Below are 12,926 nucleotides of genomic sequence, written 5' to 3'. Positions count from 1 at the left end.
GCATGTACAAAAGTCCTAGATAATGGCATTATACTGCTAGCAGCTACATAGCTCTCACCACGGGCCCCGATGTACATGTGACAGGGGCCAATACACCTAGATTAGAAGTCGCAGAACTCTGGAGGGACGAAACGTCGGAACCTTCAACCGACCTTTCTCAGCAATTTCTTAGTGTCTCCATCTACTCTTATCATGGTTCTAAGGATCGGATATGGTACCGTCTACGTAAACTCTTCCAAGACAACGACACCTGACACGTAGTTCTACCAGTCCGAGAACACTTCTGTTCTCCCCTCCTCCAATTCGAAGCAGAAGACAAAGGCTCAACGTTCACTCTCGTCGAGTGCCCCAGTGCGCCCCCCTGCATGCATATCCTCTCCCACAATATTTCTGAAACAAATCATTCAACTTAGGTGGCACAGGCCAGCTGATCTCTCGGCTCACGAACGATGAGATAGATATCGCAATGTACGCCCGCCCGATCTTCAAAATAATATCTCTGATTTAATCTTGTCATCCAATGCCACGCGCTTCAAAACAGAGCGCTCACAGATCCTTTGATTGCAGGGATCGCAAACGGCTCAGAGGCGTACAAGCTCGTAGGGAGCTACGTCACATCGCCGCTCCGCTGGTGCATCCAATTTCTCTCTCACACCGATTGACTTACGATAAATACATGATGATTGTCATCATACGTTGCGCACAGGGCGGTCATCACAGGCCACAAACCCTCAGCATACAACCAGCTCTCCGACCTCCAAGGCAGCACGCTCGGTATTTCAAGAAATGGCAGGTGAGCGTCCACCCCAAATCACACGCTTCCACCACGAGTCCGTGACTTATGTACCGGGATATGCGATGCAGCGGGAGTCAGACGATGGCGTACGTCATGGCGCTGCAGCAGGGCTGGTCTACGAATGAGCTCAAATTCCAAGGTACGTGTCCGATCCATCCCCCGAGGCTCCTTCGGGTTGACTAATGCAAAATCCGATGCATAGTCAATAACGACATCCGCGGGCTCATCGATTCCGTAAACGACGGTTCGACGAGCGCATTCATGTGGGAATGGTTCACGACGAAGCCTTTTGCAGATGGTGGAGAGTGCCGTTTCGTGAGTTGTATCACACATATTACTTAGTCAGGTTTCAATTTGTGGAATGTAGATCGGCCAAGTCCCAACGCCATGGCCTTCCTGGCTCATCGCAGCGCACCCGACGCGCGCAGCGCCAGCGGCCGTACGCACGTTCCTCGACAGGCTCTCGTACCACGTCCGTGCATTCGCTTCTGCGAAGGCACGTGCAGGACCGAGCGTGAAATTTGTGATGGAGACGTTTGGGTATCCTGAAGCGGACGTTAAGGTGATGTCTCATCACGTACATCTCCGGTCGAGGGAGCGCTGAGCGTGTATTTATATACCATAGGAGTGGCTCGAGGCTGTGGAGTACCCTGAGGATTGCGCTAAGATACCATGGAAAGTTATCACGGACACGTTGGGGTGCGTGCATTTTCCTTGCGTTCGTGACGTCCTCGTATTGATCTTGGCATTCAGCGTCCTCCAGCAAGCTGGCGTGGTGGCCCCACCTGAAGGGGACGTCAAGCGGGAGCAATTCCTGGATCTGGATGTCGTGACGCTGGTTTGATTCATTAATCATAATTAAATATCGTTATTCGTCAAATCATATCCTGTATGTGGAGAGAAAATCCCACCATGATTGCAATGCCTTATCGTTGAGTAGTTTCGGATGGGCGAGTAGGTTACAACACAGGAGTAGCAGCAGGCGCAGTCGTCGTTTAGTAGGACCGCACCTATGGTTGCGGCACTTGCTGGCCCAGGACGTAACCGTAGGACAACTTGCCGAAGCAGCACTTGGCGCACGAGTTAGTGTATATGTAATAGCTTTTTCTCCCAATCAGTGCTCAGTACCGGCCAGTACTGCTATCGCGTTTAAAGTTTCCTGCGTGCATGTGATTTTATGCATTTAGCCCCTCTCTTCAGGCTAGTCGAACACACGTACCTGCCACGGATCCTGATGCATCGCCAGAGATCCTATTAGCCATCATGCAGACTATATGTCCTAGCGAAAATAAGCCAGATCCTTAGATCGGTATATTAGAGGAGTTCAACTTCCCTGAACATGACGAGATATCCTAGCACATTATTGCCTTATTGGACGCGGTGGCCCCTATCTCCATCAACCAGCCTAGCGGACAAGCTATCGCTGTCTCCCTCTCTTTGAAACCTAAGGGCTGTGTCCTTCACGTCGCAGGTAATGACAGTGTTCCTGAAGAACTTCAAAGACATCTACGGGACGTCCTTTCGCGGCTCAAACAGATCCGCTCCTCCCTTCTTCAACAAGGGGGTGACGTCAAAGATACCCCCAGACCCGATAAAGGTCCTAACATGCCTCGTCTTGAATGGGAGCTTCGGCGTGTTATCTATACGTTTTCCATGCCCAAGTTCATCCATCGTATCATCAAACGACATGTTCGTTTCAAGGAGGTCGTCATTCCTGCCATGGAGGCATACGCGGCTGAGAAAAGCAAATGGTCCGAAGAGGAGGACGAAGACTACAAGAAGTTCCAGACGCCACGCATTCACTGTGAAGCCCTGCTCCTCGGGCATCACGCACTTAGTCCTAACCATCCCCCTGCCAATTACATTGGGGTTTCACAACTATCATGCTATCCGTGCCATGCACTATTTGACACGTACAACACATCTGTTGGTCCGGGAAAGTAGAAGTACTTCACCAAGGACTCCAACAGTAAACTCTATCCATGGTGGAGCATACCAGATTTCGGCCAAATGAACTCTTCTATTGGGGATCAGTTCGTGGAGAAGCACCTGAGAGTTGCGCTGCGGAAGATGATTCAGACGAGGGAGAAAATCCGTGCTGGTTCTGCTACAGCTAAACCGGTGACGTCAGAGGATGGGAGTTTGGACACTTGTATTGAAGTGTGGTATGCCGACTAGTGACCGGTATTGTAGTGCCTACACAGCTGCAGATATCAGTAGATTGTCGATACTCGCAATGCGCCAACATTAAAGGTCACAGCCTCTCGAAGAACGAAACGTTCAACCGACCTTTCTCAGTGTCTTCATCTGCTCTTATCATGGTTTTAACTTTCAAGGATCGGATATGGTACCGTCTCCTCAACCCGTTCGAAGACAAAGACACTGACGCACAGTTCTATTAGTCCGAGAACGCTTCTGTTCTCCTCTAATTCGAAGCATCGGAAGACAAAGGTTCGACGTTCACTCTCGTCGAGTGCCCCAGTACGCCCCCCTGCATGCACATCCTCTCCCACAATGTTCTGAAATAAATCATTCAATCCAGGTGGTACAGGCCAGCTGATCTCCCATCTACCAGATCCCCGACCTCCGAGGTAACACGCTCGGTATTTCAAGAAACGGCAGGTGAGCGTCCACCCCAAATCACACGCTTTCAGCATGAGTTCGTGACTTATGTACTGGAATGTGTGATGCGGGTTCAGACGATGGCGTACATCATGCCGCTGCAGCAGGGGTGGCCCACAAATGAACTCGAATTACAAGGTGCGTGTCCGATGCGTTCCCCCTCCTTCGAATTTCGTTGGCATGACTAACGCAGAAGCCGGTGTGCGCAGTCAATATAACGATATCCGCGGACTCGTTGATTCCGTCAACGACGGTTCGACGAACGCGTTTATGTGGGAATGGTTATGGCGTTGGGACTTGGCCGGTCTACATTCGACGATTTAAAAGCGGACTATGTCAGCATCATTGTAATACTACTAGCACACCACTCACGAAGCGATACCCCCCTGGATCTGCATTCTGCAAAATGCTTCGTCATGAACCGCCAGCTGCAGTGCGCACGTTCCTTGACAGACTCTCGCACCACGTCCATGTGTTTTTATGATGGAGACCTTTGGGTATCCCGAAACGGATGTTACGGCAATGTCTCCGAATCCTGTACATCTTCGACTGAGGAATCACTGAACGTGCGTTTATTTGTACGGCGCAGGAGTGGCTCGAAGCTGTAGAAGTACCCAGAGGATTACGCCAAGATGCCGAAAGTTATTACGGACAGGTTGGACTTGGGGGCACGTGCCCTTGTCATTGCATTCGTAACCTCGTGATAAACGTGCTCTCGGATTTGATGTTTAGCGTCCTCCAAGAAGCCGGCGCGGTGACCCCACGGGAGCAATTCCTGGATCTGTACGCTCGTTTGATGCTTGAAGAGACTTGTATCATTATTCGTCAGTCATATTGTGTCTGGAGAGCAATTAATTAATCTTCATGTTCTGGATGGGCTGTGTTATTACAACATAATACGCATACACGATCCGAGTCCTTGAATAGCAACGTTCTACGGCATGGATATCGAAGGTGCCTAAGTAGGCGCGTGTGTAGTTAGTATGGAGACGTAGATAAGCATGCAACAGTAGATAACAGTCACAGATCCCCTGAATATAGTCGACAAATATCCCTACGGCGACCGCTGTGAAAAATTCAGAAAGTAAAGAAATATGTAAAAGAATGTTATGCAGCGTCCAGCGTACTAATGTTGTGTATGGGGAATATAGTAAAAGCGTCCTCTCTAAAAAACAATAGTTCATTCACGATCGTAAAATACGAAGGTCTCTCAATGAGTCCGAAGGAGGTTGTAGCGGTCGTACAAGTCTGCAGGAACACCATCAGCGCCCCCATCAAATGAACACAAGACAAAAAAAACTCACTTTAGCCATATTTGCCCACCGCCACTCTTCCCCCTCACAAACTCCCACACGAAAACCTCACCTGCGTCCCCTGAGAGACAGTCTACAAGGGTTTGTCGCCCCTCGCGCGTGCCTTCCGTCTCGAGGATCCATTCGCCGCGCCACCCTTCGCCAAGCCCATCGTCAACGTCGACGAAGCCCATTCCGACGCGTGCACGTGCGACCCACATATGCTTCTTCGCTGCGGCCCACCCTCCGCGAGATTGTGGTGAACGGACGCGTTCTGTTGTTTGTACGAGATTGAGCTCGGGGACGCCGCCGCCGCCAGGGGGTGCGAATGCGAATAGGGGATGAACGTGCGAAGGCATGAGGTGCGAGTAGTACAGCGGTGACGGCAAGCTGAGGGGGTCATCGACGGGCGGGGGCGCAGGAGGTACGAAGGGAACGAGCGAGTCTCCGTTGTAAAGCAGCCATGATCTGCGTGGCGCGCTTCTGTCTGATTCTTGTGATGACGATGAAGTCTCGTCCGATTCGGGCGTGGAAGGGACATAGCCGAAGTTGCAGACAATGTCACCAGTTGACATGTGTTCCCAGAGACCGTTGTCGATTAATTGTTGTTCGCATAACGAGATTGCTGCGGGGATGAGGCCTGTGCAAGGTACGAATACGCGCAGCACGGGCGCTCGGATTCGTGAAGTCGCAGCGTGAAGGTCATGTGGAGAGCCCGTGGAGAGACTAAAGACGCCATCCGACCTCCGAGAGAACGGTGGGGAAGGGCTGCCACTGATGGAAGATGATGCACTAGACATCTCACTAGATCCTGTGCGCCTGTGGGTACGCATTACGGACTTTCTGATGTCATCTTCTGAAAAAAAAGTCCGATTACTCGCGTACGCGCCGAGTTGCGCGGGCACTTGTGTTTGTGAGCCAGCAGCGATGGTGCGCCGCCATCTTGCATCGTAGTATTTGAGAGACCGGGGCTCTGACGGAGGGGGCGGAGGGTTTTTCGCACCGAATATGGAAAGCTTCCTTTGTTTCCGTTGATTGACCGGCAGATTAAAATCAGCGGAGACCCTGGGTTTTGAAGTATCGCGGCCCCTTGAAATAGACTCTTGCGATAAGCGTGTACTACTTGCGTGATCACGGGGACTAATCATGGAGCGTCCCGGATCTGATCTAGTACCTGGGAAATAAGCGCCTGACGGAGTTTTTTCGGAAGCGTCAGATACGTATGATAGAGGGGCAGGGAACGTGAGTTCGCGGAGGCCATGAGGCAGCGGTGGGGAAATGGATGTGAAGCGTGCGGGTTGGAACTGGGTATCTTGATCGATGGGCAAGGGGAGAGGAGAACTATGGACGAGAGACTGAAGGAGGAGTACGAAGCGGGAGTGAGTCAGACATAGAATGGCTAGCTTGTGGGTCAATTTTGCGGTGGTTGCGTCATAATCTCGGCTAGGCGTTAGGCTCGATATACTCCTAAGTGCGTGCACTGGGTATTGATGGAGGGGAACACGTTGTGAAACATCTAAATTTGACAGGTGCGCAGTAACGGTAACGTCAGAGGGTTGGGAAACCGAACAAAATAGGACACCAACGCAAGAGGTCAAGGTCTTGAAGAGAGATGTCCATATCTTGATAGTTAGAGAGGTCACGATACATGAGGGCGTAGCCGTAGCCGGGAACGAAATGGGATAGTATGACGTCTCGCAGATCCCGGGTATCCCAGAGGCGCCTCATGTCGGAGCAAGTTGATAACAGAGCATAAAAGTCAGCCCATGGTATGAACTGCAGTAAGCGTTCAAGAACGTTGGGTTGCTTGAGTGTATAAACGGCCGCGCGGTGCATTCTCCTCCATGCTATTGATTTGACTTTGGATGAAGCTGGCTGCGGAGGACGTTCGTGAACGAGGCTCGGCCTCCTAGCCGAGCGCTGTGGGTCTGTGGGGTATGCTCGCTTTTCCTTTGGAGTAGGAAAAGGTATATGGTATGATTTTCTGGATAGTTCACGAGGAAGTGAAGGTAGAGGCCTGTCTCTGTCAGTATATGGCGGATCCATAGAGACGGGATCACTAATACTAGAAGTACTAGTGCTGGAAGAATCCGAGTTAGTAAGAGATGGAGTACGTTCAGCGTATGGATCCATGGTAAGGAAAGAAGAAGTGTAGGACATCAATAAAATTTGGCGTTGGTAGGGGAGATCGACAGTCGCTAATTTTCAGTGATTCATGTCAACTGACTTTATGATGATGGAAGGGGTAGCGACAAATTAGGCGTTGTTCTATACTCCATTACGTAATCCACTTGACACTTGTTTGCTTAATAACTCAAGTCACTGCCTTAACCCATTGTCTCCATACTTTGATGGCACCAGCACCGGCACCAGCAGTAGGTTTTAATTCAACTAGATCATATAATAACAACCCTAACCGCAACTAGGAAGGCGATAATCTCGAGCGCGACATCTTCGGTGATGGCTCTGAACTATCTTCAGAGGAAGACGGCACGTTCTTGTCCTTCTCACATCATCCCAAACTTACCGTACTTTATTCTCTCACAGATGCCCCACAGCAGCGTCAGAGACAGCAGCAGCAGCGCCGCCCCGCCGAAGAAGACGCATTCTCCTCTGGCGAATCAAGCGATGCTTACGTGCAGGAGCGTCAGGCAAAACCAAAGCGTCGCGTCAAACGCCGCGAGGATGACGAACCTCGCAGGACCCAGAAGAAGCGCAAACGAAAACAACAACTCACCGAGGAAGACCTCAATGATCTACCCCCTGAGAAAGGTTAGTCTTCTCCTCAAAAAATAAAATCATCGGTTCTGATAAACCGTTCGTCCAGCAAATAAACTTCGGCTAGACATGCAGTTCGATGCTATTCTTAAACCGAAAAAAGCAAATCGGCAGAAGAAACCCAAAAAAGATGACGAGGAGATTTTAGACCGGTTCGCAGATGAGGAAGTGTCTCGTCTCAGGGAGGCCATGCTTGGTGCCGCAGCTGATGATGAACAAGCTAACCGCGAGAAGCTCCCCGCAACCAACAAGCTCAAACTTCTGCCTCAAGTAATGGAGGTCCTCCGCAAGTACGCAGTCACCCTCTTTGTTTGATGCCCTGACGCTAATAATATCCTTCAGGCAATCACTCTCACAATCTATAATGGACAACAACCTCCTAGAAGGCGTCCGGCGCTGGCTGGAACCTCTCCCAGACCGCTCACTCCCGGCCCTTAACATCCAGCGTGACTTTTTCCCAATCTTGAAACGCATGGAATTTATCGACAGCGCTGTACTCAAAGAATCCGGTCTGGGTCGCATCGTTCTATTTTACACCAAATGCAAGCGCGTCACAGCTGACGTGCAACGCATTGCCAACGAGCTCGTATCCACATGGTCACGCCCTATAATCAAACGCAGCGCCTCATACCGTGACCGTGTCGTTCCAATCGCCGAGGAAGACGGCACCGAACGCACGAACGAACGCCTTAACGCTATTTTAGCCCGTGCAAAGGAGGGAGAAAAGAACCGTATCCGGAAGAACGCCGTCATGATTCCGCAAAAGAACCTCGGCACGTACACGGTTGCGCCGAGGACTAGTGCGGGCGTGAAGAGCAGTGCGAGTGTGGAAACTGATACTGCGCGCAGGAAAGTTAATGCTGAGCGGTTGAGGACCCTTTCTAGGAAGATGGCAACCCGCGCATGACCATTGATTACTGACGATTTTGATTTGTGTCTTGGGTATTCTTGTATTTTAATTGTTGAGAATATAGTGTCTCGTTAACAAAGACTGAGTATGGAAACGAGACTTGCAAGGTTCTTGCACCAGGCTGTAAAGACGATACAGGTCTCCCTTTCTAGGAAGATGGCAACCCGTGTATAAGCACTGCATGCTGGCGATTCGTGTCAGGGGTATTCTTGTATTCTAATTGTTGAGAATAGTGTCTGATTGATCAGTAACAATCGTCTAAGTTACTTTGTAGAGAAACGACTTTCGGCACAAGGAAACCACAATAGTATTACTGGTGTGGTCGGGGCGTTTGTTGCCCCGTCGTCGAGGAAAGTTTTGACTATTCAGCTAGTCAAGCGATTCCCGAGTAATTATCACAATCGTTTGTAGGGCAGATCTGATAGGTCCTACTGCTTAACATCAGGCAACGATGTAACCTGTGCCGCCTGACCGGGGGTTCACGGAATGGCGCTTCCGCATCATATACATGCTGGCTTCTGAAGATCTGACCCCTCAACTTAAAGTTGACGACAAGGAAGAGCGAAATGCTAAACAACTCATAAACTAAGGTGCTCAAGGCTTCAGAGGGTGAAATACAGAGGAGAAGGTGTAGACATGCATTGAATAACGTAAAGTGAGGGTCTGGGTGCAAGTGGGTTATCGGACTTGACGAATTCGCTAGCCACGGGCGGGGGGATGGGTACCCGAGGCCAAGATCACGAGCCGAGGGCTTATTATAATCGCCCTGCAGGCAATGCGGATGACAAGATTAACTATCCATCCATAAGTCAATCAGTGCACGAGACGTCACGTCAGAGAGTAGGTGGCATGGCTCCCCAACAATTCGTGAGCACTTTACGATGACGAACATTAAGAAGTGTTAGATATTTTCCCAGACACATACAAACGTTGACGCGTTCATGAGAGCGACAACCCACATCGTCCAAGACATGAACTATGTGCAATATGTGTTACAATGTGTTGATGATCAATTTACACAACACTGACCGAAGTATAGTTGGTCGTGTTCATCATAACACCGCCGCAGCTACCGAAATTCCTACTAGTTTGTAGGGTCCGAGCCAACCTCTGTATGTGCAGGGGAAACGACCTGAATATCAACCACGCTGCCACTTCGCAACTAGAATTTGGCAACATTAAACCATCGGCGCTGTATTCACAAATAAAAACACCTTACCCATGTCATAGTAAACCGATCCTGGTCCAAGAATAACCCACTAAAGTTACGCGTCGAAAAAGAAGTATGGCAGACGGTAGCAATGTAGGGATTGTTCGAGGTAATTTTTCTACACAAGGGCAATTCAGCTAGCCGACCAGGTTTGCGCACGAAGAGATTTGGTGAATCTGGGTCGCAAGTATGTTCCGAACGAGCAATGGCTCGCCTATTGAAGTCCCAAATGTGCACGTAGAAGCGATCGTTAGTGGAGAGTGCCTCCAGTCTTTCTCCGGGTTCAGGGGTACGATCTTGAGGAAGAGCATAGGCCATTCTGCTACCAAACACACTGATTCGGTGGCTTGGGTGGTGCGGAAAGCACCACGTATGATGGGGTCCCCAGTCTGACCACGGAATCTCGACAGGTGTCTCTAAGTGTACGGCCTGTTGTAAGAAAATGGCCATATCGATGACAAGGATAACGGGCGATGGGGGCAATACAACCTCCAAAACCATGATTTGTGGCTCCAGAGAGGGCACATAGCCAGGCATAAGGTCTGGGCGAGCCGCTGCGCCGCGGAACGATGTGGTGACATGAACAACATAGTAGAATGGACGTGGAAGAGAGTATTGCGGAAGTATGTACGTAATTCGGCGCTGAGGCGAACCGTCAGGTTCTTGTAATGTGTACAAGGTTATGGGGCCGTTCGTGCCGATAACGACCAACGTCTGTTGGTCAATTAGATGGAAATGTCGGGACATGCCAAGTTGTCCAGATTGTTGACCTAAAGGAAACTGTAGTATGCTCAGCTGTGGAGTTTTCAAGAGTAGATGGAACTTACACTCTGTGCCTGTCCTTTCCTCCAATCTACCACTTGTATGTGGATAGCAGGACTTCCCGGATGTGGTTCTATGAAATAGGGAATAACTATACGATCGCCATAGATTACAGGCCCTCTCAAACAAACAACACAGTAGACCGCGGGCACCTCAGCAGTATGTTTGCATTCCAGAGAAGCGCAAGCAGAGTCCGGATGAGGAAGCTGGGATGACAACATATAAAACTCCATCGAAAAGACACAGTGGTCTTGGTCGGCATCATTCGCAACGTGGGGAGAAGGCGAGGAGACTACGACCATAAGATCCTGCACAGGGTCGACGATAACTGACTGCAATATGTGCTGCGACCTGAGGGACAAGCTGTGGCTGGGCCACGTCCGGAAGAGTTTGATATCTGGGTTGCACTCCTGAATGAAAAGATTGTGATCTCTCCGCGTCCACCAAAGCCCACTCTTCATATATTGTGCCCCATGGGTGGCGGAAGTAGTCACTTCTGCTTGAAAAACAATATTTACATGGAAGTCAGACCGCCACATGGATTCTAATTTCTTGAGTGAGTGCATCTTCCTGGAAATACCGATCGAATCCAGGGTGGCGGTCTCAGTGAAGCCCTGAGCATAGAGCTCAAGCTTATATTGGATGTGGGCAGAATTCTGGACCGCGTAACACAAGGTTTTGCAGGTCTGGCGTAAACCAGCAATTAGCCTATGAGGAAATGTGGAACCATGGGACATAGCGGACTGGAATTGCACCACAACAAAGGTCCCTTGGTGTGAGGAGGAGTAAGATGTGACATAGCAGCTCTGTAGGTAGCGATAAGAATCCAACCGCCATCGTTATCGGTTTAGAAATATAGTACTAGGGCACGGGGAAATCGACGGTAGAAAGTGTGTCAGGACTAGCCAGGCTGCGGCAAAATGATGAATTACGTATGTAATGCCGCACAAAGTAAATCTTGATACTCAGTAGGTACATCTAGACCGCAATCCATCATGCACTGTTGAGATAGTCGGTCTGCATCAAAATTCAACAATCAATATCGGCATTGTAGTCATGATGAACTTGTTCTAGTCCGAGCCATCGGCTGCCAACTCAGGGGAAACGACCCAAATATCAACCGCGCCGTCATTTCGCAACTACAGTTTGACCACATCAATCCATCGCTGTACTGCAACTAAGAACATCTTACCCATACCAAAGTAAGCTGATCCTGGTCCAAGAACAGCCCGCGAAAGCCACGCGCCTAAAAAGACTCGTGGCGGACGGTAGCAATGTAAGGACGATGCGAGATGAAATCCCCAACGAAAAACGCCTGATATAGTCCGGTGAGGCAGGGTCGTGCGTATTTTTTGAACGTGCAACGGCTTGCCGATTGAAGTCCCAGATGTGCGCGTATCGGAAGCGACCATCAGTGGAGAGTGCTTCCAGTCCATGTCTAGGTGTAGGGGTACGATATCGAGGAAGAGCATAGGCCGATCTGCTACCAAACTCACTGATTCGGTGGCTTTTGTGATGCGGAAATAAGCAAGTATGTTGGGTCCCCAGTGCGACCAGGGGATTTTGACATGAAGTCGTGAGTGCAGGACCCGCAGGGCCCTTTCGGAGAAAATGACCATCGATGCCCAAAATCTCGGCCGATACGGAAGACAGCATCTCTAAAACCATGATTTGTGACTCCAGAGAGGGAACGTAGCTGGGCCCTGGAACGATGGAGTGGCATGAATAGCGCACGATGGCGAAGTTGAATAGTTTCGCCCCGGAGGGAGATACGTGATTCGGCGCTGAGGAGACCCGTCGAGTTCTTGTAATGTGTATAACATTATGTGATACGGCCTAGGGGATAATCTGTGGCTGGGTCACGTCCGGGAGAGTTTGATACTTGTGTCATACTCCTGAAGGAAGAGGTCGTATTTTCTCGACATCCGCCAAAGCCCACACTTCATGGATTGTTTCCCTTGGATGGCGGCGTGTACAGTAGTCATTGCTTCCTCAAAAACAGTGTTCACATGGAAATCCGACCGCGACATGAAAACCAATTTGTTAAATGAATCCCTCTTTCAGAAAAAGTCGATCGAATCCTGAGTATTGGTCTCAGTGGAAGCCCTGAGCATAAAGGTCAAGCTTGTGTTGAACGTGGACAGAATTCTGGGCCGCGTTCCTAAACATTATACAGGTCTAGCACCAACCAGAAGTTAGCCTCGGAGGAAACATAGAACCGGGGATATCTGACCACTATTGCGCAGCGACAAAGATCTCTTGGGGTGAGGAAAAATAGGATGTGACATATCAGCTCTGTAGGCAGCGATGACAATCGCCCAATGTTCTCCGTCATCATGGTTCAAGATTGAGTGAAGATTTAGGAGCAAAAATGGCTGTGCCGATTTGTCTACATCAGTCGGTGCCAAGCCTCGAAATTCAAGAACGACCATGTCCATCAAAATAATCGCCACCCTGTTCCGCCGAAACTTATTCTTATCTGTGAGGTCCGAGCAG

At 49.9% G+C, this 12,926-nt stretch overlaps 6 protein-coding genes across 6 annotated transcripts; 3 read left to right on the top strand and 3 right to left on the bottom strand.

The window, feature by feature from the left end:
- Window positions 1-140: 140 nt before the first annotated feature.
- On the top strand, window positions 141-1,944 carry EDB91DRAFT_1124553 (periplasmic binding protein-like II). Its single transcript, XM_041318366.1, has 10 exons — window positions 141-214; window positions 271-351; window positions 414-468; window positions 542-631; window positions 707-793; window positions 865-935; window positions 999-1,111; window positions 1,164-1,358; window positions 1,422-1,495; window positions 1,550-1,944. The coding sequence occupies exons 1-10, from the start codon at window positions 193-195 to the stop codon at window positions 1,638-1,640; spliced, it is 879 nt and encodes a 292-aa protein (XP_041178811.1). The 5' UTR covers window positions 141-192; the 3' UTR covers window positions 1,641-1,944.
- Window positions 1,945-3,256: 1,312 nt separating this feature from the next.
- EDB91DRAFT_1124550 (uncharacterized protein) lies at window positions 3,257-4,074 on the top strand. The gene is made up of 2 exons (XM_041318365.1): window positions 3,257-3,724; window positions 3,791-4,074. The coding sequence occupies exons 1-2, from the start codon at window positions 3,539-3,541 to the stop codon at window positions 3,836-3,838; spliced, it is 234 nt and encodes a 77-aa protein (XP_041178810.1). The 5' UTR covers window positions 3,257-3,538; the 3' UTR covers window positions 3,839-4,074.
- A 92-nt stretch (window positions 4,075-4,166) lies between these two features.
- On the bottom strand, window positions 4,167-6,940 carry EDB91DRAFT_1124549 (uncharacterized protein). Its single transcript, XM_041318364.1, has 3 exons — window positions 6,297-6,940; window positions 4,723-6,226; window positions 4,167-4,666 (listed from the first exon to the last, which is right to left on the bottom strand). The coding sequence occupies exons 1-3, from the start codon at window positions 6,868-6,870 to the stop codon at window positions 4,603-4,605; spliced, it is 2,142 nt and encodes a 713-aa protein (XP_041178809.1). The 5' UTR covers window positions 6,871-6,940; the 3' UTR covers window positions 4,167-4,602.
- A 67-nt stretch (window positions 6,941-7,007) lies between these two features.
- EDB91DRAFT_1124547 (transcription factor iws1) lies at window positions 7,008-8,479 on the top strand. Its single transcript, XM_041318363.1, has 5 exons — window positions 7,008-7,085; window positions 7,137-7,200; window positions 7,258-7,482; window positions 7,538-7,778; window positions 7,831-8,479. The coding sequence occupies exons 1-5, from the start codon at window positions 7,062-7,064 to the stop codon at window positions 8,393-8,395; spliced, it is 1,119 nt and encodes a 372-aa protein (XP_041178808.1). The 5' UTR covers window positions 7,008-7,061; the 3' UTR covers window positions 8,396-8,479.
- A 934-nt stretch (window positions 8,480-9,413) lies between these two features.
- EDB91DRAFT_210809 (uncharacterized protein) lies at window positions 9,414-11,375 on the bottom strand. Its single transcript, XM_041326456.1, has 4 exons — window positions 11,175-11,375; window positions 10,436-11,116; window positions 9,618-10,388; window positions 9,414-9,560 (listed from the first exon to the last, which is right to left on the bottom strand). Exons 1-4 carry the CDS (start codon window positions 11,265-11,267, stop codon window positions 9,483-9,485), a joined length of 1,623 nt encoding a protein of 540 aa, XP_041178807.1. The 5' UTR covers window positions 11,268-11,375; the 3' UTR covers window positions 9,414-9,482.
- Window positions 11,326-12,311, bottom strand: EDB91DRAFT_210814 (uncharacterized protein). The gene is made up of 2 exons (XM_041326457.1): window positions 11,623-12,311; window positions 11,326-11,569 (listed from the first exon to the last, which is right to left on the bottom strand). Exons 1-2 carry the CDS (start codon window positions 12,096-12,098, stop codon window positions 11,485-11,487), a joined length of 561 nt encoding a protein of 186 aa, XP_041178806.1. The 5' UTR covers window positions 12,099-12,311; the 3' UTR covers window positions 11,326-11,484.
- Between the last annotated feature and the right edge of the window lie 615 nt (window positions 12,312-12,926).

This window comes from Suillus paluster (assembly GCF_016628075.1).
Source record: "Suillus paluster strain FC165 chromosome Unknown EDB91scaffold_17, whole genome shotgun sequence".
Lineage (NCBI taxonomy): Eukaryota > Fungi > Basidiomycota > Agaricomycetes > Boletales > Suillaceae > Suillus > Suillus paluster.
This window is presented reverse-complemented; position numbering and strand designations above follow the sequence as displayed.

Bases quoted from the DNA above. Each gene is read 5' to 3' on its own strand.
- EDB91DRAFT_1124550 (XM_041318365.1), top strand. From the start codon at position 3,539: ATGAACTCGAATTACAAGGTGCGTGTCCGATGCGTTCCCCCTCCTTCG. The intron at 3,725-3,790 runs CTACATTCGACG...CACACCACTCAC, and splicing joins GGCGTTGGGACTTGGCCGGT to GAAGCGATACCCCCCTGGAT.
- EDB91DRAFT_1124553 (XM_041318366.1), top strand. From the start codon at position 193: ATGGTTCTAAGGATCGGATATG. The intron at 632-706 runs GTGCATCCAATT...CGTTGCGCACAG, and splicing joins GTCACATCGCCGCTCCGCTG to GGCGGTCATCACAGGCCACA. The intron at 794-864 runs GTGAGCGTCCAC...TATGCGATGCAG, and splicing joins GGTATTTCAAGAAATGGCAG to CGGGAGTCAGACGATGGCGT.
- EDB91DRAFT_210814 (XM_041326457.1), bottom strand. From the start codon at position 12,098: ATGGTTTTAGAGATGCTGTCTTCCGTATCGGCCGAGATTTTGGGCATC. The intron at 11,570-11,622 runs GTAAGATGTTCT...GTCAAACTGTAG, and splicing joins ATCAGCTTACTTTGGTATGG to TTGCGAAATGACGGCGCGGT.
- EDB91DRAFT_1124547 (XM_041318363.1), top strand. From the start codon at position 7,062: ATGGCACCAGCACCGGCACCAGCA. The intron at 7,201-7,257 runs GCACGTTCTTGT...ATTCTCTCACAG, and splicing joins ACTATCTTCAGAGGAAGACG to ATGCCCCACAGCAGCGTCAG. The intron at 7,779-7,830 runs GTACGCAGTCAC...AATATCCTTCAG, and splicing joins GTAATGGAGGTCCTCCGCAA to GCAATCACTCTCACAATCTA.
- EDB91DRAFT_210809 (XM_041326456.1), bottom strand. From the start codon at position 11,267: ATGGCGGTTGGATTCTTATCGCTACCTACAGAGCTGCTATGTCACATC. The intron at 10,389-10,435 runs GTAAGTTCCATC...AGCATACTACAG, and splicing joins GGAAAGGACAGGCACAGAGT to TTTCCTTTAGGTCAACAATC. The intron at 9,561-9,617 runs GTAAGGTGTTTT...GCCAAATTCTAG, and splicing joins ATCGGTTTACTATGACATGG to TTGCGAAGTGGCAGCGTGGT.
- EDB91DRAFT_1124549 (XM_041318364.1), bottom strand. From the start codon at position 6,870: ATGTCCTACACTTCTTCTTTCCTTACCATGGATCCATACGCTGAACGT. The intron at 6,227-6,296 runs GTTGGTGTCCTA...TGTCAAATTTAG, and splicing joins TCAAGACCTTGACCTCTTGC to ATGTTTCACAACGTGTTCCC. The intron at 4,667-4,722 runs GTGAGTTTTTTT...GTGTTCCTGCAG, and splicing joins GGTGGGCAAATATGGCTAAA to ACTTGTACGACCGCTACAAC.